Source organism: Orcinus orca, chromosome 7, assembly GCF_937001465.1.
Source record: "Orcinus orca chromosome 7, mOrcOrc1.1, whole genome shotgun sequence".
In the NCBI taxonomy this organism is placed as follows: domain Eukaryota; kingdom Metazoa; phylum Chordata; class Mammalia; order Artiodactyla; family Delphinidae; genus Orcinus; species Orcinus orca.
In genome coordinates, this window is record NC_064565.1 from 89,750,684 (window position 1) to 89,775,259 (window position 24,576).

At 38.4% G+C, this 24,576-nt stretch overlaps 1 protein-coding gene across 1 annotated transcript in view; it reads left to right on the forward strand.

Annotated features, from left to right (window-relative positions):
• Positions 1-24,576, forward strand: part of PARD3B (par-3 family cell polarity regulator beta) — a 1,037,324-nt gene that overhangs the window by 373,501 nt on the left and 639,247 nt on the right. Inside the window, exon 3 of the mRNA XM_012532519.3 lies at positions 10,334-10,505. Coding sequence (XP_012387973.1) covers positions 10,334-10,505 — 172 coding nt within the window. The remainder of the gene's footprint in view (positions 1-10,333; positions 10,506-24,576) is intronic.

Genomic DNA, 24,576 nt, shown 5'->3' on the forward strand with positions numbered 1-24,576 from the left:
AGAACATCATTGGACCTGTCATGAGGTCAATCAGCCGGTGCTCAGGCCAATTTGCTAAATGTGTCCATGCTAAAGAGTCTGTTCCTTCCCCAGCCTGATGAAATGTAGCACCAATTAATCACTGACTAATTTTCAGGGAGTTGTGACCTTGCTCATAATTGTAGTACATTCATTTACCTGGCTTTCGGGGTTCTCAGACCAGGAATATGAGGCCACCTCAGGGACATGTGAAGCTGCTGAAACTTGTGTTTGAGGCTACCAGGGTGACAGGCTAGGGGATACTTGCCTCAGGCCAGCACTGAATGTTAGAATGTTCTGTATGGCTTGCACCCCCTCAAGATGTTGCATATAGCTCAAGTGCATGCAAAAGACATTCTTTGTTTGAAAATTTTAGTGATATAGTAAGGTCTCATTGTTTTTTCTATCAACCTATCAATGCTTTACTTGTCTTTAGAAGTTGGTGGCTTTGTCATCATTCTCCACGAAGGTTTATTCTCTGAGAGCTGTTGCGTTATCTTAAAAGCAGAAAGGTTTCTTTTTTTTTTTATTTTATGAAATAGACTGCTCTATTTGTAACCAAGTCTCATAAATTAAAATACTTGTCAAAATAAATGAATAGTATGTTTGTTATATTCATGACTTAAAATCACGTTTGATTGCTTACTCATTAATCCACAAAATTAAGCAATACACCCTGGATTGCAGTCATTAGTACAAAATAAGCAGGGTTCTTCTAGCAGTCAGATGTAATGGAGAACACTGTACAGTTGTGTTTGTTTCAAAACTAGGTATGCTAATGTGCAAATTTGTTTTACAATTTTAAAAGGTTTCCTCTGGAAGAAAATCAAATACGTAAATGTAGTCCGGCAGGAAACAGGATTGGGATTATAATGTACTAAATGGATTTTAGGTGCACAAATTGTAAGATGCAGTTCTGGATTGAACCTCAAGGATGGGCAGAAGCTATTTTGTCCTGTACAGGAGCATGCCTGGTAATGAAGGTTACCTTTATTCCTATGTGCATGGAAAATTAGGACACAGGTGGTATCCACATAAAAGTGTAGACATCCATATGAAAGAGGCTTTGCTCTTCCTCTCGGATCTAGCAGAGAACTCCGATCACTCATTTACCTGACCCCCTTCTACCTGCCAAGTACCATACTAGGAGCTTGGAATATCAAGTCAATTGTACTTTAGTTCTCCCATGTTTAGAATGGGAATAATGGTGCTTTTCTCATAGGGTTTCTTGTGATTCTTAAATCATATATGTAAGCACGTTGAACAGTGCCGAGTGCATAATCAGGGTTATAAAATACTTGTTAAATATATTTTTAAATGATGTGACCCATGGTTTCAAGTAGCTTACGGTTTACTTTTAGACAGAGGTAAATAAATCAATGATCTTTTGTGCTGTGTGACCAGTGATGACAGACACCTGGACAGGTTATTGTGGAAACACCACAGAGTATGGTGGAGAGCCTCATGTGGGAGGCTGGAACTTCATTTTGAAAGCCATGATAGATAATGAAGAGGTTTTTTTTGTTTTGTTCTGTTTTGCGGTACGCGGGCCTCTCACTGCTGTGGCCTCTCCCGTTGCGGAGCACAGGCTCCAGACACGCAGACCCAGCGGCCATGGCTCACAGGCCCAGCCGCTCCACGACATGTGGGATCTTCCCGGATTGGGGCACGATCCCGTGTCCCCTGCATCGGCAGGCGGACTCTCAACCACTGCGCCACCAGGGAAGCCCATGAAGAGTTTTAAGCTGGAGCAAGACCAAGCCAGATCTGTGTGATGGAAGACCACTCTAGCAGTAGTGTTACGGGTAAATGTCAGGGGACTGGAGTGGAACCCAGAAGTGGATTGGGGCGCTGGCAGTAGACATGTGAGGACCTGGCCAGAGGTAGTGTGGCATTTCGTTGTAATGGGATAATTCCTGCAGAGAGAAATCACTCATATTACAGCAAGTTACTGCCTTCAAGGATCTATTGACATAACCTCTGATGGCTGTGGTAGCACTGGGCCTCGGCTAAGACATTGCCGAACTGTATTTCTGAGACAGTGATAGCTTTGGTTTGGTCAGAAAATAGAATTTGTAGGGAAAATGAAACTAAGCCAGTGAAATAATATTCAGTGTCAATGTTACATCATTGTAAATGTATGTATGCTTTATAATTTACAAAATTATTTTCCCATATGCTATTTTATGCTTTCTGGTGTCAGATATACTTGTTTCAAATTGAATAGTCTTTCAAAAACGCAGATTAGGCATGCACGATTTAGATAAGAATAACTCGAAGAAAAAGTCATTTGTGTGTGTGTGTGTGTCCATGCGTTGTAAAACAACCTAACTTGTATCTTCATTTCTAATACTGTACACTCTCCCAAGACTTTCAGAGCCCTTGGGATTGGATAGAATCAAGGAACCGTCTACCGATATACTGGGTAAATGGCAAGCGAAGCCACCCAGCAGATTGGCCTCATCCCTGAAAATTTCCCAGCCAGTTTAACCCAAGTATCTTCTGCTTTCCTCTGGGTATATTATTTTTAATATGTGTAATTCAGAGACAGTGGAAATATTACTGACGAGTATACTGATTTTTTTATATTTCTGACATTTGTGTTATCCTGATGATTCTTAAAACTTCCTCCCGGTTTCTGTACTTGTTTACTTTTCCTGTAGCTGCCCCCAGGTGCCCTAGGATTAGGGTTTGGTGGCTGCCAGCTGAACTTCATTGAGACCCTTTGCCCAGCCACTGCTGTGGAAGGTGGAGGGCACCGAGGAAAGGGCTCCTCCGGCTTCCTCTGTGTGTATTAGATAATGAGTTGTGAATGTTGTCTCATGAATGGTGAGCTATTATTACTAAGGAAAGTAAAGAATGCAGCAAAGCAAACTCGAGATTCTCTTAAGTTTGTCAAGTGGAAACACATCATCTTTGAAATTTTAACTCAAGGTAGTCAAAAGAAAAATATGATTCAGTATAACTTACTACATAATTAAAGGAAGCAAATGTATTTTTGGCTGAAATAGGGGTGTTTTTTTAATAGGCATATTTTTTGTTATTATGGGACAATTTAGGCTTCTGCCTCTTTAAAAAGTGATAAGGATAAAAGGGGTTCTTAGTACGATTGAATAAATCATGTTTTATTATTTTCTTTAGAATGCAGCTTAAAGCTGTAAAGTTTGTAAAGGTCCCTATTATCGATTTTCAGTTTGGAGAGGAAATGAAAATTGGTTTTATCTCATTTACTGAATGTCGATTGAAGTTTCTGAGAATCAGAGCTGTTACATGCTTGTTCTGAGGCTGCTAGATCTGATGGTAGCATCTGATGAAGATGCTAATGTGAGCCCGCTAATTTTTAAAATCCAGATTAAATGTTTTTAGCTGGCTGTCAAAATCCTTTGAAGGCAAAGGGTCCATTTTCAAACCTTTGTTTAAAGCGGCATAAAATTAGCTCAATAGCCAGTTGTGATTTAGTTACAAGCAGATGCATACATTGAAACGAAATTCTGCAGTGTTTCTCCCAAAGGTCATAATGTGCTTTCTCTACTTGTGAAATTGTTGTAATTTCACAGTCTTACTTAGATTTAATTGTGTCTATTAAGATTTGAGACAAATGATTCCAGCTTTATTTTGTAGGATACTGGTTTTTTTCTTTGTCTTTTCATTCTACTTGATAGTTGTTGCTAACATGGAATATGTATGAAACAGTAAAAAAAAAAAAAAGAATATATATATATATATATATATGGCAAATAAGCCTTTCTTAGTAGTAAGTTAGTTCACTTGACATGTAATTAAAATGGAGCCACGTATCTCTCCTTGTAATTGCTTATCCCAAAAAGATACTTTTATAAATACAGTTTATTATGTTCTATGAGCATTTGGATCATTCTTTTTTATTCTCTATGTAGACTAAAGATAATAGCATCAGATTATAAAAGCTCAGGCTGTAAGAGTGACAGAATGCTACAGGCTGGCGACGGGGCAGACCACCTCTTGAATATGGAGGGACTCTGCAGTAAATGTGCTTGGTGGCGCTTACTATTAAAATATTTACTTGTCAGTGTAGAAAGTAAAGGCATTGCTATATTGCTTCGAGTTATGGTAAAAATAGAACAGACAGCACAAACCACGTATTGCTAGGTGGAAGAACGGCACTGCATGTCTGAAGGTTGTGTGTTCTTGTGTGATGAAGAGCAAAGAAAAGAGAAAAACAAAAATTACCTATTTGATGTGTTTGATCTTGGTACTTTCTCTGTTCCTCTGTCAACCCTGTGATGAAGAGATTAAAGAGAAGCAACAAAGTAAAAACAGAATAGGGATAAACAAGTCAAGTGGGACTCAGTCCAGGAGCCAGGGAATGCTAGCTATGGGAGGAAAAGGAATTAACATTTACCCTTCCGTTGTGTACCAGGCTCTGTGCTAAGCATTTAGGCATGTGAGGAATATTATCAATGACGTTCATATTCTGCCTCCACCCCACTCACCCCCAACACACACCCATGAACACACACTCACTCACACCTTTACCTTGTTTGAGTATAAAAATAGGTCTGAGTCCTTGAAGAGATATTGATGATGTGAAATTGTGAAGAGCACGTGGCTCTTTTGATCAAGTCTGTTATTCCGGGTTATGGGTTTTGTAAATTATCCGAAGCTCTTTTATTTCTTTCTGATCTTTGAGGTGGTGGTTGTTGACTTGTACATTATTTTGACCTTTACAAGGTAAATACGAAAAAAAAAGATTGAACTATTCTTTAAAATAAAGCTTTTGCATAATATATTTTCTAGGTAAATTCTAAATAATTTCAGATGTTCCTTCCTAATACCCCCTGGGGAAGGAGTAGTCAGGGGGTACTTGTAGTTACCAAACTAATGCCTGATCTTTGAATTGGAAACACCATCAGCATTGGCAATTGAGATATAGTTATTGAAAATAATTTGTACATACCACATTAATGTACCTGTTTTCTTGTGTTTTCCTCAGTTCTTTTTAGGAAGTAGGTATTTTCCGGAGAAATACACTCCACCTTGACCTCTCAAGTAGAGGTACAAAGCACATGAGGTCATTGCCTTAATTTTACTGACAGTTAAAGAGAAAATCTTTTCATGTTAAATCAAGCATGGGAAGCTGGTAAAATGTAAAATTGACATGAATTTGTAAAATAAAAGCTGAATGCTTCAATTTCGAGTTTATGGCATGTCAATTCAAGCTGTGCTTCCACTCAGTTATTCACATTTGTTTTAAAGCTACTTCTGGGGACACATCCAAAAGCTTCACACCAGGTACATCAAAGTTGGAAGAAAGATTGGAAGAAAGCCAATTGGAAGAAAGCAAGCAAGGGGGTGTCTGGGACCAAACTGCTAACCCTGCCCACCTCTCCATCCACCATCCACCCTAGTTCAACTCTTCCACTCCTTCAGAAACCAGATCAGCAGATTGTCCCTTTCAAACATGAACCAGAAAAGGAAAAGAAAACACACAATCTCCATTTCAAGAGCAGAAGCCATTTCTGCCCCCCACCCCCACCCCCACCCCCGGTGTTGAATAGAAAGTGAGGAACTTCTCCCCCCATCATAACAAAACGGAAGCAACAGTAATAATGATGATGATGTATTGAGTGTCTTATAGGTTTATATTGGTCATTTATACTCATTCATTTAAAAAATTAATTTTAGCATTTTAAAAACACATGAAAAATCTAGCTATCTTTCATTGCTATATTAGGTTTCATATCCTTTTTTGCATCTTTTCACTTGTTTATTTCAACAAATATATGTTGGGTGCCTACCATCTCTAATTCACTGTTGAAGGGATACAGCAAACAACAAAATTGACAAAAATCATTGTCTTCTTGGAGCTTATAATCTAGTATACTTTCCTAGGGAGTTTTACAGGGAGGACAGGCAAATAAATAAGACAAATAAGAAAAAAACGTAGCATTGAGTGGTGACAAATACTATAAAGAAAAATGAAGGGAGTATGACAAGTGGGGGCGGGGGAGAGGCGGCATTTCAATTGAGACAGTGCGGCCAGTGAAAGCCTGGCGCTTGATAAAAATGTGAGGGATCGAGGAACAAGCCATGCAGGTATCTGGTGGAAGACTGTGTCAGGCAGAGAGAACAGCAAATGTAAAGACAGAGAGGGACAAAGAAGATAGCATAGCTGGATAGAATCCTGAGGTCAAGGGAGAGAATCATCAGGACATGGGGTCAGAACCTTCACTGGGAGCCCATTACCATACAGGGCATTGCAAGGACTTGGGCTTTATTCTAAGTGAGGTGGAAAGGTATTACAGGGTTCTGATCAGAGGAGAGATGCGATCCGCCTTAGGTTTCAGCAAGATCACACTGGCTGTTGTGTTGAAAGTGGATTGAAAGGGAGCCTGGGTGGAAACAAGGAGTCCAATCACAGAGCCCTTGCAATAACCCATGGGAGAGGCTATAGGAGCTGGGTCCAAAGAGGTGACAGTGGAGGGGGTAAGAAGTGGTCAAGCTCTGGTTATATTTTGACATTTATTGACCAATTGGATGTGTGTGCGGTGTATGAGAGATGGGGAGAAAGGGAAGGAAAGAAGGATTGAGGATTACTATAAGTCTTTTGGCCTGAGCAACTAGAAGGATGGATTGCCATTAATTAGGGATGTAAAAAGCTTATGGAAAGAGCTTTGGAAGATCAGTTTTTCAGTTGCTGACATGATAGGATAGGCAATTGACCATATGAGCCTGGATTTCAGGAAGAAGCTCTGGGTTGGAGATTGAAGTATGGAATTTATCAGCATATACTTATATCTTTGCCATGAGACAAATTCAATCACAACACAAATTTAGAGGTATTCACTTTAACGTTTTTAGAGATAAGTGAAAGGAAACTTAATGGAGGGGCCAGGGATTTGAGGACAAAACTGAGAGAATGTGGTGTTCTGGAAGGTAAGTGAAGAAAACCATTTAAGGAGGAAGCAGTGATCAACTGTGCCCTAAAATCAAGCCAGAGACGCGACTTTGAATTTAGCACCGTGGAGACTGTTTTTGGTCTTGATAAGAGCGGTTTCAGTGGAAGAGAGGGGTGAGAGCCTGGCTAGAGGGGCCTCAGGAAAGAATAGGAGGACGGAGATTGGAAACTGTTCTATGGAGAGCTTTCAAATTTGGCTTTAGATGGAAGGTGGGAAATGGGGTGGTTTCAGCAGGGGTGAGTCTTGAGAAGGTTGATTTGTTTTTGGTTTCGGTTTTTTGATGAGCAGGTGAATAGCATATTTGTAAACTGACCTACCTGTGTGTATCTGGGGATTAGATGCCTAAATGCTGATAGAGATCTGTGGGGATGGGAGTTTTGATTGGAAGTAAAGTCTGTTTGAACAGATCATTTTGGATCATGTGGTCTTATGAAAATATCACTGCTGTACTGAGTGACATGAAAATACTGGCAACACATAAGGAGAACAGAAGGGGCACCAGAAGATGGATAGGACAGCAGAAGAGGAAGGCGTCCAAATCAAATATTGCCTGTTTGCCTTTTGCATAAAGTTGAGGTTACTGCAGTCCCTAAGGTGTCAGTGGAAAATCTCCCACATGCCACAGAAGTTTAGTTTAAATGGAACCTTAACAGAAAATTTTTTATAAAGATATAACTCTTTTTTTTTTTTTTAAATGTTCAGCTCATCGCTGTGGGAAAGGTAATTTTGAATGGGTTTAAAGGTGGAGTAAGGCCATTTTCATACACTGGACACTTTGGAAATCAGTCTGCCTTCTGTTGAGGGATTAGAACAGTGGTTTATGTTAATTACATATCTCTGTAACACTCTCCACCAGGAACTGTGTCACCAGGAATGTAGGTGTACTTGATGAATCAAGTAATCCAGCTAACAGAGACCTACAGCATAGGGTTTAAATTAATTATCAGTGTTGACGCAAGTGTAAGTCTGGATATACTGTAGATGTTGAGATGAAGACTGGATGAAGAGTCTCTTATCAGCCAGCACTTGTGGTACCAGTGCCTTTGTCTGGGTGCCACAGATTCAGGAGCTGATTCTCTTCTTTCCAGGAGTAGAGACTTTATTCCATCCATTCATCCAGACATCCAGAGTAGGCTCTGTGGAGATAATTCCTGTCAATCATGAGATTGAGAGACAGACTAGGCAATTAATTAATCAAAGAGATGATGAGATTTGGGGAGCCTCCAGGTCTCACTGTCATCTTTGAGAAAGTCATGTATTTGCCTGTATCTCCAAAGAGCAGAATACACATTTCTTTAGGGCATAACATCCTCCTGGACAAGCTGTAAACATTCCATAATGTAGCCTCTCTTTTCACAGTGCTTTTTTTGGAAAATACAGTATGGTCTGAATTCCTGGATTGGACTAGATTCTAGTACAGATTACTGTTTAGTCTGTCACTTTGGGAAACAAACTCTCTGACTACCCTGTGTTCCCATTAGATAAATAGGTATAACATTGTTACTGCATATGCTTTGACCTTGTGTGAATATAATAGTAGTATGGAAAACAGTGAAGTATTTTAAGGAGAGAAGGTTACATAAGAGCCATAGATAATGATTTATTTGTGAGCTATCAAGTTTAAGCTTTTGTACTATACTTCTGAGTGATATCCTTTTTTTCTTTTTGCCATTATTTCAGGCATGTAGGATCTACTAAGATTTAAGGATGTAGCAAGAGGGAAATCTTACACAAAACTGTGTGTAGTACCAGTATAATAAGCCACTTTGCCTTGTTGATTAGTATATTAAAATAAATGTTACAAGTATGTGTTAGAATTCACCAATATGTAAAATTGAAATTATGTCACAGGAATAGTGATGAAAATAACACTTCTATCACATTTTAAAAGTTGATTTTGTTTTCCTTTTCAGGATTTAAAGTGTTAAACTCTTCATTTTGGCCAGATGATTAGAAAGATATAGTTCTCCTGATTATTTTTATACTAGAATAATCTTTCATTATTAATCCATTTAAGTCATCTCAAATCGGTTCATCAGTGCTACCAATTAAAAATAGAAAATGTATGTGCTCAATTTCAAGAATTAAAAATAATACCTTGGGAGTAGCATTTCTTTCCGTGGTGAGAGGATTGTTGGATTTTCCAATTAAAGAAGTCTCCATTACTGGAAATGAGTAGTCAATTATGAAGGTTATTTTTGAATAGCCAATTTGCATATCCCTAATTGTATTCATTTCTTTTGAAAGACTGAACTTGGAATTTATGATGTTTTGATTGGTTAACCCTGCACTGGTGTTATTAATACTACTGCCAACAAGGTTCCCCTATGAATGGGGCTTTGAATGCCTTTCCTAAATAAATGTTTGAATGATAAGTAGGTTTGTTTTATTTAATGAATGGAAATTTCTGAAAATTTACTAGCAGTTTTCTAAATTTGCACTCACTGCACTTTATTGGATTGACAGTAACATCCCTGAGCTGCCTACTGCACTCATACTTGGACATTTCCACATCAGCTGATGAGAGAGCCATTGGAAGTTCCTATCGTGATGCTGTCTGCTGGCCAGAAACGCCAATGGCTGCGTCTGCCATTTATACAGCAGTGTTTGCCCAATTACTTGATTATTTTATTATATGTTGCCCCTATTTTAAGAAAAATGACTTGGAGATGGACAGTTAAACGTTTTTATATTAATGACGAGAAGCATAGTTCTCATATGAAATAAAATTGAGATGAAGATGGGAATAATTAAAAGTTCTGAGGTTTAGTGTCTTTGGACTTAAACCAATCAACATGGAGTTAGTTATGAAGGAACATAACGAAATTGCAGGCATGAATACAAATGGGATATCTATGTGTACAAGATAAACACAGATTGTGTGTAAATATACACATGTATGTACAGTTCTACTTATTATGATTGTGTCTGAAAGGCAGTTACAGTTAGGAATTTTATCGTCTTTACCTCTCTAAAACTGGAATGTCCTCTTCTACCATGTAAGTCTGTTGTTCAAATCCTGCATATTCAACTTTCATGTCTGGCAGCACTCTTGAATGAAAGAGATACTGAAGTCCTTTTAGGCATATGAGAAAAGGTGGTGAGGGGAGGTGACGGCCATTTCATTCCTTCCAGAGGGTTAGCCAGAATTGGATCTCTATTTCAGGAATATACAAACAAACCATTAATTATTTCTTGGCCATGGCACTTTTAGGCATAATATTGAATTAAGAGTTGTGCTACAATAATATTAAAGTTTTCAGTTTTAAGAGGTCATTTTTTTTCAAAACCAAATAAAGATCACAATCAGCTAGATACAGGGTCGATGTGATATGCACGTTCTACAAAGTAATTAGTGCTGTTGGATTTGTTTGTAGCTGATTGCTGTGTTTGACGAACAAGAACCACTCCACAAGATCGAGAGCCCCAGTGGAAACCCCGCAGGCCGGCAGAGCCCAGATGCTTTTGAGACGGAAGTGGCTGCCCAACTGGCTGCGTTTAAACCAGTTGGTGGGGAAATTGAAGTAACCCCTTCTGCTCTGAAATTAGGTAGGTGTATTATTTTAGTGGTATGCTTTTCACCTGGTTGAAATACCTCATCTTGCTGGCTATGAGTTTCTTCTACTTTATGACTTACCCTGTTAGTGTTTGCCTTTAAAAACATAAACCTGGGGCTTCCCTGGTGGCGCAGTGGTTGAGGGTCCGCCTGCTGATGCAGGGAACACGGGTTCGTGCCCCGATCCGGGAGGATCCCACATGCCGCGGAGCGGCTGGGCCCGTGAGCCATGGCCGCTGGGCCTGTGTGTCCGGAGCCTGTGCTCCGCAATGGGAGAGACCACAACAGTGAGAGGCCCACGTAGCGCAAAAAAAAAAAAAAAAAGAAAACATAAACCTGGTTTGTCTTTCTCTACATTATTTTTTTTATGTAGATCTTTGCAGCTGCTGATGCTCAGGCAATAGATGCAGTGTTTTTCTTGAATTGCAAGTGAATCTGAATTGCATATCCTTGAAGTTACTGGGGAGGAGTTGGACTGTAAATGATGAGCTTCATCCGTAGCATATGAGGACTGCTTAAATTTTTTAAAAAGTCCCTGAAAAAAGTCACTTGGAAAAAGCTAAGGGTTATCAAGGAATCCAGGCTAGAAATAAAAGGTCACTTTCCGTTTTAGCCACCTTTTTCTTCTCCACAAGTTGTATAACTCAGAGTTTGGGGAAAACATTTTGAAGTTAGTTTCTAATTCTGTCCTACTGATTTATTCCAACCTGGTGATTTTGCTCAGAATTGCCTTTTGTTATATTTGTTTTGAAGGTATTGGTAGAAAGAGAAAATAAACATTCTTCTAAAGTTTTAGTGAATTTATGTCTCCAAGATAAATAATGTCAGTTATTGGTGATAACTCTTAAAGATAATTTTAGGTCAGTTTAACAGCATAAAGTTTTGAAAATCCACTAATATTTTGGTACTTAAAACCATTTTTTATTCCCGTTGAATGTATGCATACATTTTGAGACAGCTCTAAGCACCGGTTATAGGTTAATTCTCAGGCTAGAACAGAGGTTTTTTTCCATTTTGCAAAGGGAAACATATGCTTAAAATTGTAAAAATTTTACATAGTATAATTTTTGCCATTTGAAACAAAATACATTATACAGTTTATTTTACATGCCACAATACTGAATATTTTTATTTTGTACTAGTTTTCTGGAAAGCATCTACAGTGCCCCTTTTAAAATAAACCAAGTGGAAATTAAATGACCCATCGTCTTCATAATTTTTCTCTATCGTTTGGAAACCAAGCCAGCAGAGCAGTTCTGCTGGAACTCGGTCGTTGGAGGGCTTTGTGGCAGCTTCTCCTCATCTGGAGTGAAGTTTGTGGCTTCAGCAACCTCACAGCCCTATCATTCATTTGCATAATGGATGCCTTTTATCCATTATGCAAATAGTATGGGAGGAAAATTAGGCAATAAGGGAAGACGAAAGGAGAAAATTGCTTGTTTTAATATTCTATTTATAAGCAAGCACTGTGGTCTTCAAAAGGCTGAACCTCAGAGTACCCCTGTGCCTGGGAATTTGTTTTTTCACCTTTCTCTTATGAGCTTTCTCAGGGAAAAATGTTTGTTTTTCTTTGGCTTTTTCAGCTTTTGTTGAACCATCTGAGCAATATAACGTTCAGCGTAGGAAGAAAAGTAAGCTGAGGTTCCCCATCTTTGAAGGTGGACTTTTCTGCTTCTTCAATACTGATTTCGGGTCAGACACAGATAGGAAATAATATTTATTCAGTGGTGACTATATGCGAGGCACAGAACTCAAGGCAGTGCACCGCGTATTCTAAATCCTGTACTCCTAACAATTCATTTATGCCTCGTGATACTTAGTTGGGTTCTATTATCTCCCTAATTTAAGAGATGAGGAAACAGGCCTAGAGTAGTTAAATAGCTCCTCCAAAGTCACATAGCTGTTAGGTGGCAAATTTATGATTTGAACCCTTGCTAGCTCCAGTGTCAGGAACAATTTTTCTGTGCTGTCTTTCATATGCTCTTTGTAAAATAAGACAGTGATATCATTTTCCTGAGAGTCATTTTGTGAATATGTATCACATATTCATATTCTGAATATTAATATTCTGAAAATGCTTAACTCCTTCGCTTCAAATCCCATTTCACCTAGTGTCACAGATGAAATGGTGAGATTGGCCAGCCTTCACTATTTGGTGGTCAGTGTTGCCTTCCAGCCATTCAGTCTGAAACCGTGGCATTATATCCTTTTCCTTCCTTTTCTTCCCATCATCCACAGTTTCTTCAGCCTTCATGTTCCATGACCATTGAAGCAGGCCGGAGCTTTCCCATCAATCAGACTACTACAGAGGCCTCAAACTGACCTTCTTTGCAGGGCCGGCTTTCCCGAATCTCTGCTTCTGCCAGATCTACCTTTCTAAATCACAAAGCTGATTATATAACTCCCCTGCTCAACAACTTCCAGTGGCTTCCCACCGCTAGGAGAACCATGTCCAAACTCATTAGCAAGCTGATGCAGACAGTTCCTCAGAATTAGATGGAGGTATTTGGGCAGGGATGAAGGATGAAGAAATCATCCCTTATCTACTCTCATGGTTCTATCAGACTCAGTACTTTACATTTCTGGAACTTTAAAAGCAAAGAAAAAAGTATTTATTGAGTTTCTCAGATAGAGGAATTAAAGACAGAAGCAAAGCCACCAGCTTTGGTATCTGCCCATTCTGTTTTCCTTTCATTGCCCTCAAGGCAGGGTGTGGTCATGGCTTGGGCTCACAGGGATGGAGGGATATGCTTGGCAGCAGACGCAGTATCCATGAATGGCTCTTCTGGGAGGTGACCTGGTTGTGCTGCCAGGCCCACCCTGAGACCTTCTTTAGACGAAGAATGGGAGGGGGTAGTCAGAGGAGGAGTAGCATGTGTGTGTCAGCGATTCTTCACCACAGGGGGCATATAAAATGCCAAGCCCCAAAGCCCCAGCCCATCCTCTCTGCTCCCCACTCAGCTCTCAGAGGCCACTGGAACTGGTTCTACTTCTCATGGGACTCATTAGCCCAGGCTGGTACAACACACGCGGGGCTGATTCTCCCTGGTTCTCTCGCTCTTGAGATCCATCCAAGACGAAGGGGAATTTAACCATTATCGGTTTGCATGCTTATCTTACTTAAGATAATCTGTTACCATTTAACAGATATTGGGAATCTAGATGTTCTTACCATTAGGTCATGTTAATCACCAAAAATGTAGGTTTTACTGATACTGAAATAAAAATGCACTCAACATTCAGTATAATTTTTGTATCTTTCTCCAGCACAAGTTAGTCATCATCAGTATCCTGTTAAAAACTGACAGCCTTCCCGCCCCCCTCCATACATGCAGATAGCGGTTGGGCCCACCTCTTTTCTTTATCTTCCAAGTTGAAACACTTATACACAGAATATGCAGGAAGCTCGTATTCAGGGGCTCTTCATGATCTATCCCCTTCTTGTCTGCCCACTTTTATTACTAGCCACTCTTCTACAATCACCTTAACCTGCAGCTACCACAAGCCACTTGGCATTCCCTAAATTCGCTACTTTCTTTCAAACCTTTGTGTCTTTGTAGTTAGTGTTCCCTTCACCTGGCTCACCCCTTTGCCTCTTTTCTACTTGGTGAAATTGTATGCACCTTTTAAACTCAAGCTCAAATATGCCCTTATTTGTGAAACCTTGTCCAAATCTTTAAGATAGTACAGTAAGTGTACCATAAATGCATTTCTTAATTCTTCAACAATGAAGGGATACAAAGATGAAGAAATTTTCTACTGACCAAAAGGGATTCATAGTTTTGCACCCTGTAAGCTAATGGGGTATATATATTTTTACATTTGCAGACGAATTTTAAATCAACTGGGCAAACACATAATTCCAACTTCATCTAAATTATTTCCTGCCGTTTATTTTGTAATGGATTTTCTAATGTAATGCTAAACGACTAAGCCCTGACTCAGCCCTAACTAGCAAATCATTCTAACACTTCAAGATTATAATGTTTCTTTAGTTGGCCAGTACATATTACTGTGTAGACTAGAGATTGCTAACCTAAGAGTCATTTAAGAGAAGAGACAGGGTAGAACAAACACCAGGTAGAATAGCAAAGAATCATATTCACAGAGCCCATTTAGACTTCAAAATCACCTAGTTCAGGAGTTTTCCAGGTCTCCTTTGAGGAGCCCTATGGTACTTCCTAACACGTTTTGGGATTTCAACAAATATTTGCTTCTAGTTAATAACATTTATTGAACACTTAAATTGTAGATGCTATTTTAATTCATTCACACTCACTCTTTGTACACATAAGATTGGTTATACTAGCAGGGAAGAAAGGGATGCAGAAGGCTGTTGAGTAGGCAATAGAGAATCCTAATACTAATCCTAAGTCCTACAGCAAAGAAACCTACCTTCACTCAAAAGAATTGTTCGCACCTCTTAGAATAACTTTTGTGAAAAGCTGATCTGTTAATAGACAATTCCACAGAATTTCATAAGAGCAGTTTTCTAGACAATTAACATTATTTTACAAGTGACCAAGTAAAAGCTTAGACTCAGTGTGTGCTGTGATGTCAAATAACTAGTTGGTTAAAGGAGTAGAATTGGAACCTGCATTCCTTGGCTTTCAGCTACATGACATCTTTTGGATTAATTGTAGGTTTCAATTATCTGTACCTTTTAATACTATATGGGGTAAAATAACACCTTATATCCTTTTGGAATGAGATAGAGTGTAAATTAATAAATATATACTATGAATAGTTGTAAATAAAAAGCTAATAAGGAAGTACCAGAAAATTAATATGGAGAAAATTTCTTTTAAATCCTTCTGTGTCAGAAATGAATTTGCTTCTATTTCTTCATCCCATGTGTATGCACACACATGCACTTACACGCATGTGTGTATGTTTGGGGAAAAATTGCACTGAAACAAACATGCTAATATTTGGGATACCTGGTAATTTTTCTCCCATATTGTGGATACTGTTGTCCTTTTTGACATTTCAAGTATCTTCATGTAGAGCCTTCTGTAAATAAGACAAATTAGTGAGGACGCTTAGTTTGATGTTTGGAAGAATGAGAGTCCTTTAGCCTTTCTCCAGCTAATCCTTATGCTGCCTTTATGATCAGTGGTAACTGACCTTCTGCTCTTCCCCAAAATACTTCATGAGGCTGTAGTCCAAGGTTGACCCAATCCTTGTCCCTTGAGAACCAATGATATGGAGCCAGTCCCAGACCCTACAGTATTTGATCTAGCTGTGTATCCAGACAAGTCATTTAACCTATAGCTATCACATTTTTCCAACCAAAGAATAAATCAGGACACATTTAGCATTCTATAGAAGTGAATATTCTTAACTGAGATCATACAGGTTACTTCCTTATGTGCCACTGCCGTATCTCCCTGGGCCATAGTTTTCTCATCTATACTATAGGCCTTTCTTGCTCTAATGGGCTATGATTGTCCCAGGAGAATTTCATTAATTCCAAGCTGAATTTGAATCTGACTCCATGCCCCTGTCAATTTCCATCCTATGGCCCCAGTAAATTCGCAGTTTTATTTTGAAACTTTTGGTAATTTTTCCTCAGTATTCTTGACTGAAATTTGCTATTTTGGGTTAAGGTTCCACGGGAAAATATGTGTTTAGTTATAATTATTTAAGCAATGCAATTTAAACAGTGTATCAGGATAAAAAGTACTTTCAGCTTCGTTGTTGCCACTCTTGTGATCTATATTACCCAGATATAAAGCAATCTGATTAAAGTTTGGAGTTGAAATGGTATTAGCTTTATTCTCCTCTTGTGTGTTAAACTTTGAAGATGAGATACTTTCTGTTTGAAAGTGATTCTTGTTTTTGAGACTTGAAAGCCGAAAGGTGCCTCAGATGCTTTATTGTTTCCATGTGTGTTTGTGCTTCTTCAAAACTGAAAGGAAAATTATGATTGTATGTTTGTTATAATATAATTATTTTCAAAACATTGAGTTCTCCTCTCTTTATTTTCAGTAGTTCCCAGATCATATGGTATAGCCATAGATTAGTGTTGGAAATTGTGACCATTTTCTATCTGATTTTGACTGATTTACTGAATAAGGGAAACATGTGGGATCGTTTGTCTGAATTTTTAAAGAAACCAAATCCCTTTATGGCACTGATCTTTGGGAAGAAAATAAAACAGGGGGAAGTTTATTCCTTTAATTAGGCTTCAGTGTGTAAGTAGCTGCTGTGCCCATAATGTGAGTTTAAGTATTGGCATCTGATCCTAGACAAACACAGTCACACCACACACATAGCAGAACGAAAGCTCAGGGCTGGGCCAGGCTTCTGGCAGAGCCTTTGAATTCTGACTACAAAGCACCCAAGCCTGTGAGGGTTCCTTGTTACTGGAAGCTCTCTGCTGTGGGCAGTGAAACCCCAAGTTGAAATGACCAGGGAACTGAGGTCATTTGCTTGGATGAATCCATAAGTCATCATTTGGTCAGAGTTTCATCCTATTTGTTTCCTATTGAGTCTGATTATTCAAAAGTTAACAGCTATAGAATCGTTTTCCTTTCTCTTCTTTTGTCTTCCTTGGGAGCCTGGTATTTTCTCCCATGTAGGCTTAGATGAATGATGTTGTAATTAGCTATGGTAACCTTGCCAGGCTATCATCGATCAGTCATAGCCACGTAGTCTATAAAGTGTGTGCATGCTTTTCTGGTATGACAGTAACTAAATCAGGACTAAAGGGGTCACAGTGTTCTAACCCATTTCTGGCACCATTATTCTTTTGCTATTGTTTTGGGTTTTATTTTAGTTTGTTTTCAGAGTAGATGAAAAGTTGCTGGCGAGGGAGGTGGTACAGGGAAAGTCAGGTTATACGTCGAATATTTAAAAAAAAAATTAATACTCTGGAAAAGGGCCTGAGGTACTTGATTAAATGAAAGAGTAAAATGAATATCTAAAGACAAGCAACTCCTAACAAATATTAAAAGGTAATTACTACACAGGAATAATTTGTGTTTGTGTTAGTGAAGTACAAATGTGAATGATAGTTCAAATATGACACTTTCAATATACCCGGGATTGCGTCCCGAGTAATTGCAGATGAATGGTCAGCATAAACACACTTCATAGACAAGCAATCAGTTCAGATAACATTTTGTAAAAATAGCATGATGAGTTTTGCTTGAAGATATTCTATATTCTTATAAGGGTCTTTTCAGTGATATTTATTAAATTATCAAATGTTAAGCAAGGAAAAATAAAAAATTAACGTCATCCTAACAGAACTATTTTCATTTTTCTATTTCCTATCCAGTTTATCTTTGCATTTTAATCTTAATTCAATTCTTTTTTACACCTGCTCAGTTTTCCTTTTGTCTCTTTTTTTTAAATTTTGTGTACTATATCTAATGGCTAAATTCAGTACCTAAATTGGTACTAAGTTGGCTGTACTCTAATAAAAACTATTAAAGGAAATTTGCATTTAGCCATTTACCCCAAAAATGTAAGACAGTGTATGAAAACCAAGCTTTCCTTCTTGTTCTTTTCCAGCTGTATTTTCTAAGTTGATTATACGACCTCAAAAAACAAACCAAAAAAAACCCCATTGAGTTCACCAGCCCCCTTTGGCCTCTTGCTGATGCTGGACCCACACTGAGACAGTCTGCAAATCCTCTCATAAACAAACGGAATGAAAGGTCACCTTCCTACTGCTCACTTGATATTAGACCCCTGGGTTTTCAAGCCTCTTTTGCAGATTGCTTTTAATAGTAAGCCCAGTGAAGCTCTCTTTGCAGAGGCCTAGTCCCTCGCTAGTGAAAACATTTTCAGCCATGCTGTCATACTCACCTCCTTGTAGTTCCCTGGACCACTGATAATTTTTGGTTTGCCCTTTTAATAGAAGAAACTGTCATCCTCCTCTCCCCTACCCAACATACACACAGTCTTTCCTTCCTCCCTTCCCCACCCACCCATCATTACAACTCCCATTGGCCTTTCTTGTAACCACTTCCCAACTCTCTGCTATTCAGGTTCTCTGAGGCAGTCAACAGGGCCAGGTAGAATGGCCCTCATTCTCTAAATACAACTGCTGCTTTTTAGAACCTAGTTGGGTTTTACATGTCTGTTACAGAATACTTTCAAATTATTTATCTGTATTAAATTTTTCTTAATATTCAAATTTTTATAAATATAAATCTTTGTAGCCATAAAATAGATTATATTTCTCATAAATTTCTAATGACACCTAAACAAATTATTTATAATAAACATGCTGATTTTCTTTTGCAATTTGAAGTTCAAGAATCTTGCTAACAATTCAAAATATGGTAATACCTCTTTTGCACTAACAAGTTAAATGTAAGGTTAAGCCTTTAGGACTTTTTCTTTGTGTGTGTGTGTCTGTGTGTGTATGCGCACACATGGGTTTGTTCTTTTTTTTTTTTTCTCTTTCCGCCCAGATGGGCAGGGCAAAAAAAAAAATCCACTAATTTAATTATTTACAGAAGATCCATCTTAAGGACAAGTCACTCAGAGTTGGACATGCTTTTATGACTGGCTCAGGATTTTCTCATTTGCTTTATCTGATAAAGCCATGTGATGAATTACGACCCCATATACACACATTGGGTTATTTCCTTGCTCTCTACCCATGTTGAAATTTTACTAAGATCTTGATTTGGCCCAATGAAAGTGAAAAAATACCGAAACAGCTTGATCTGTTCATTCTCACATCCCAAGGTGATAAGGAAAGGTGGCAGCCTTTGCTTAGCAATTGCCTTAAGAAAAGCTCTCTCTCGTGTTTACCCTTTTTTTTTAATGTTTACCGGATAAAATAAGACAGCCTCCCAGATATCAGTGCCACACCCTGTCAATTTATCATTGAAACAATGCATGCATCGTATGGTACATACAAAATGGTATTCATTTTGTTTGTTCGTAGGCTTAATGAGAAAATCTTGATAGCTATCAGAACATACAGGCGACCTTTTAAAAATACCAGAAAAGTTCTGATTACTTTTTAGTATAAATATGACTCTTTGTTAAATTCCTGAAACTCCTTTACAGATGGAAGAAATTTGGGGCTTTATATATTTTTTTTCTGTGCGTAAAATTGAAGTACAGGAAATTATGTGGTACATCTTGCTTATTTTCTTTTTGTTTATATGGAAGACTTGACTATGATTACTTAATGCATGTGTATGGAATATGCCATGATCAAGGAAAATAAGTGGGAGTAGGGATTTTGCCTTACCACAACCTATTTAAAACCATAACACTAGTATTTGGTGTTTTAAGATAATATTGACTAAAGAAGCCATTACTTCAATGTCATGTTTCTTGAAACTGTTGATAAGAATGGCGTTTCCATATCCTTTTGCACTATATGTTCTGAAAAATGGCATGGATAACAGCAAGCTGAATGGCTTTGTGTCATCTGGTTCTGCATAATTGTGATGATCAATTAAACTCTCCTTGTGTTTTTAAAACAAATAGACTTTCGGTCCCGGAGATCTGAAAGCATGAGGCAAAGTTCTTATTTTAGTCACAGTTCAGGAATAATGTCCTTTGACCTCATGACTTTAGTCTGATGTTACAGTTAACTGCCCTTATGGCAGAGAGTTCAGCATTTGCACAGCTGGCATCTGCTCTTTTCAGATGATTGTGCTTAAGAATATAGCAGTGGAAATCAGTCTGTCCGATCAGTCTGTCGGAGCCAGTGCTCCGGTGGTGTGACTATCACTGACTTCAGTTACTCAAGAGTTATTTATTACTGGCCCAATAGATGAAAAGTATTAGCTAGGCTACCAGAGTAATATAAAATAATACAAGTCATGAACTCATTCTCAAGCAGCTTACAATCTAGTTGACTTAAGATAAATTGCTAAGTGAGTCTCTTAACTTGGTTAGGTTTCCATTTTTATAATTTACAACTGTTGTTATAATAATACAGAGCATGCAGTTAGAAACCCTTACAGTTAAAGAAAGATCTTACCACATAAATAAATTTAGACGTGCACAAAAGCTTCTGTGTGTGCCATTTGTCATGTGGGACATCTCCTTATAGCCTGGTTAATTGTCTTTGGGTCTTTGGTTGATAGAGAGGCTCATGGAAATAGTTCCAGTTTGTGTTGCTACAGTTTTTATTGACTCTATTTTGGGCAGTGCTAGTTTTATCTCCTATTAGGTGACCAGAAATAACCAGGATCCCTAGTCTTTCCACTACCACCAACATCCTGAGCTGCCCAAGTGAGGTCTCCAAGGACCTAATGGGTTGATGGATGAATATTTATTTATCTATCCATTCATCTGTCTAGCCTTTTCACCAAAGATGCTCTTGTCAAATGTACTCATTTAATCCTAGGTAGTGAAGTTGGAGACCAGACTTCTTCCCTGGTGAGTTGAGCTAATGTACTGTTCAGAAGAATTAGATATGCTCTAGCCAGGAGGTAGAGTTCACTGACCCACCCTTTCTTTTTCACTGAGGACCATATAAATTACCGATTAGACCCCAACAGTGATCTTTTCTTCTCCAAATCTATAGGCTATACCTCAGCCTAATTTATGTACACTATACGGAAAGTTTAAGCAAGTGCTATTTTCAGTCCCTCTGTTCTTCTGACTCACAATACCATTCTCCAGGTGACTGCTTGGATTGTCTAAACAGGATTGTCATGTGAATTCTTCTACACTGTGGGCTGCACTGAGAAGGTGCATTTTGACCATGTTGGAAGATTTCCTTAAAGAAGTTTACAGAATGAGTTTTGTGGGGATTTTTCCCTTTTCAGACCTTTTTGAAAACTTACTCAAAAATTAATTTTCTTTAAAAGACCTTCCTCAACTGCCTTCTTAATGCCCTGTTTTGAAAGATAGTGTTTTAGCATTTGTTGGGTAGTTGTCATCAATTTGATATAACATTCTGTCTTTTTAAGGTGAAAAGTTATGTGAGCTTAAGCAGAATTCTTGTCTGTAATTCATATCTTCTTAAAAATTAGTTGTATTCTCTGTATCCAAAATGTAACCTGAATATATTTGACTTAATATCTTAAAGAAGCAAAAGGGCAATGCATTATTTCCAGAAAAAAAAAGGGACGGAGAAGGATATACATTATATATTACATATTTACTTTATGACAGTATAGTATAGAAATTAAGAGCACCAAGTCATGGAGCAAGACTGCACAAGTCAGATACAGCTCTGTCCTTTACAAGCTGGGTGATCATAGGCAAGTATTTAACATCACCTTGCCTCAGTTTTCTCATCTGTAAAATGGATAATATTAGTAATGATCAAATGGAGTTGTTGTGAGCATCAAAAGCACTCATATGGGGCTTCCCTGGTGGCGCAGTGGTTGAGAGTCCACCTGCCGATGCAGGGGACACGGGTTCGTGCCCCGGTCCGGGAAGATCCCGCATGCCGCGGAGCGGCTGCGCCTGTGAGCCATGGCCGCTGAGCCTGCGCATCCAGAGCCTGTGCTCCAAAACGGGAGAGGCCACAACAGTGAGAGGCCCGCATACCGCAAAAAAAAAAAAAAAAAAAAAGCACTCGTATGTATGTAGATATAAAATAGAATAGTGCCTGCCATATAATAAGAGGTAAATAAGTACTAGTCACTATTGCTGTTTTCATCATTGTACTTATTACTGATCATTTGGAAGAAAATTATACAATCTCCCTGAGTTTATATAATTGATACTTTGATCTAACCTTTCTTCTCCCTTTTTCACATTTTTAACTTTCAGCCCATAACAATATATTCTCTCTTTTTCATAAATGTAGATTCTGGTCATCTTATGCCTTCTTCTAAGCCACAACATTAAATGAATTTTTCCTCTCTTCAGGCTTACAAGATACATAGTAAAATGGTTTGTTGCAGCCAAAACAATACCCAGGGACATTAATCAGAGTAATTTAATTGCTGCAAAGTCTTCAAATAATACCTTTGCACTTGTTTTTAGAGATTTGTAGGAGGGTAATTGCTTTGATTCTTTTTATCCTTATTTAACTCAAGTACTAACTTTTATGTCCTCATCCTGATTTAGCATATTGTTCATAAGGATTTTCTTTTAGAATTGATAAGCGCATGCTGTTCATATTTGACAATACCTTTACACAAGGGAATAAGAATACATTTTTGGTGTTGTTACCCTCATCCAACTGGTCTAGAATACTGTATGAGTTGGGGTGCCAGCAGGAAACAGATGGCATGCTCAAAGATGTAATTGAAGAGAATTTAATAATGGGATTATTTATGAAAGTGAGGCACTCAAGTTCTGAAAAAAATGAGATCTCTTACTAGCCCAGGCTTGAAAAGAGAGACAGTTCTTACCAATCTAGTAAGAACTGCAGATGTGGGAGAGAGGAATTACAGGATCAGAACCTGTGACCTAAGCTTGTCCAGTTACTATGTTCAAAGGTGGAGCTGGCAGAGATGGGCGTAAACATCCTCACACTCATCTCTTCCTACACTCTTATTTCCTGCTGTTGCTTCCTCATGGCCAAACCCTACAGGTAGCCAAAGGGAAACTGGTCTGTGTGATGTGCTGAGTTACTGAGTGGAAGTCAGCCTCCTGGGACCAGAACAGGGCTTAAGAAACTGGGGAGTGGCTCCCGGGAGCAACATGGAGATCACACAACACAAATACTTAGTCTGTGTGTCTCTGAGGTGACTTTTTATAAGGTGAATAATGCTTTAAAGTTAAGGAACAGTTGATTATATGTTTGGCGTAGAACTCATCTACTGGAATATAGAAATCATTAAAATCTACTTTTTTCTTCAAGGTGTTCACAATTCAGTGCCATAATTCCCTCATCCTTTTCTTTTAAATTGAGACATAACATGGGTGATATTTCTGTCTACCACACACTGAAATGTAGTGTCTACCTTTAAGTAATATTCCTGTTGTGCTGACTATAATTCAACTACCTTTTTTAACTCAATCAGTAAAGCACAGTGGCTTTCAGTTCACAAAAAAGTGCATTGAATATAATTTTTTTGTGTCTCTTCCTTCCCAAACTTTTATAGAAATGACATTTTAAGTAACAATAAAGTGGGGGGGGGGTAGGGTAATAAAAACACTGGAAGTGGGAAGGGGGAAAAATGGAAAGTGAATAGGCAGATTAATAGATGGCTCAGACTTTGGGGTGCTCTCAGGAAACCCTTCCTCCTTTTGGCACAGAGGGATGGCTTGGGGTGGAGGTGGACAGCCTTGCTCCCTGCTTCTTGTGCATGTTTGTCACAGTGATACCTGTCAGCAAATGTGCTTTACCATGTCACCTGCCTCATTCAGAGGAGAACTTTGTTCAGGGAAGACCCAGGTATTGGCAGGAAAAACTGAAGCTACTTGTTGTCCTTAAGCAATTGAGTATTTCATTCAGAAATATAAATGGGCAACCACCACTGACCAGACATTTAAGGGAACAACGACTCAAAATATGGCACTAGGATAGAATTGACTAGACAGTCTTGGAGAAGAACAAAAAAGCCGGAGGACTACCTTACCAATTATCAAGATTTATAAAATTATAGTAGTTGATTCAGTGTGATTTTGGCACAAGGACAGATGAATGGCATAGGATAGACATTTCCAGCAACAGACCTTCACAGATACAGCCATTTGTTTTCTGTTAGATTTGATACTGCTGTGCAGTGGGGAAGGGATGGTGCCAAGTCATTTCAGTATCTGTAGAAAAAAAAAAAATCCCAACCACACACCTTATACAAAAATCAATGCTAGACAGATTGTAGATCTAAAGATGAAGAAATAGAAAAAATAAAAAACACACCAAAACAAAAAATAAAATAAACATACACAAACTATGGAAGGCAACATATAAGAAATGGGACTATATGCATAGCTTTGGAGTTAGGCTTATTTGTAAAATCGGGCATAAGTGCTACTCATAGGAATAATTTGGATAAATTGGATTATGTCAACTTCTGTTGATAGAAAGATACAATTAAAATAGTGAGAAAGAAAAGCTATAGACTCTGAGAAGATATTTGTAATACATATAACCAACAGAGGGCCATGCCCAGAGTATATGAAGAACTCCCCCAAATAAGAGAAAAGCAGACAACTCAATAGAAAAAT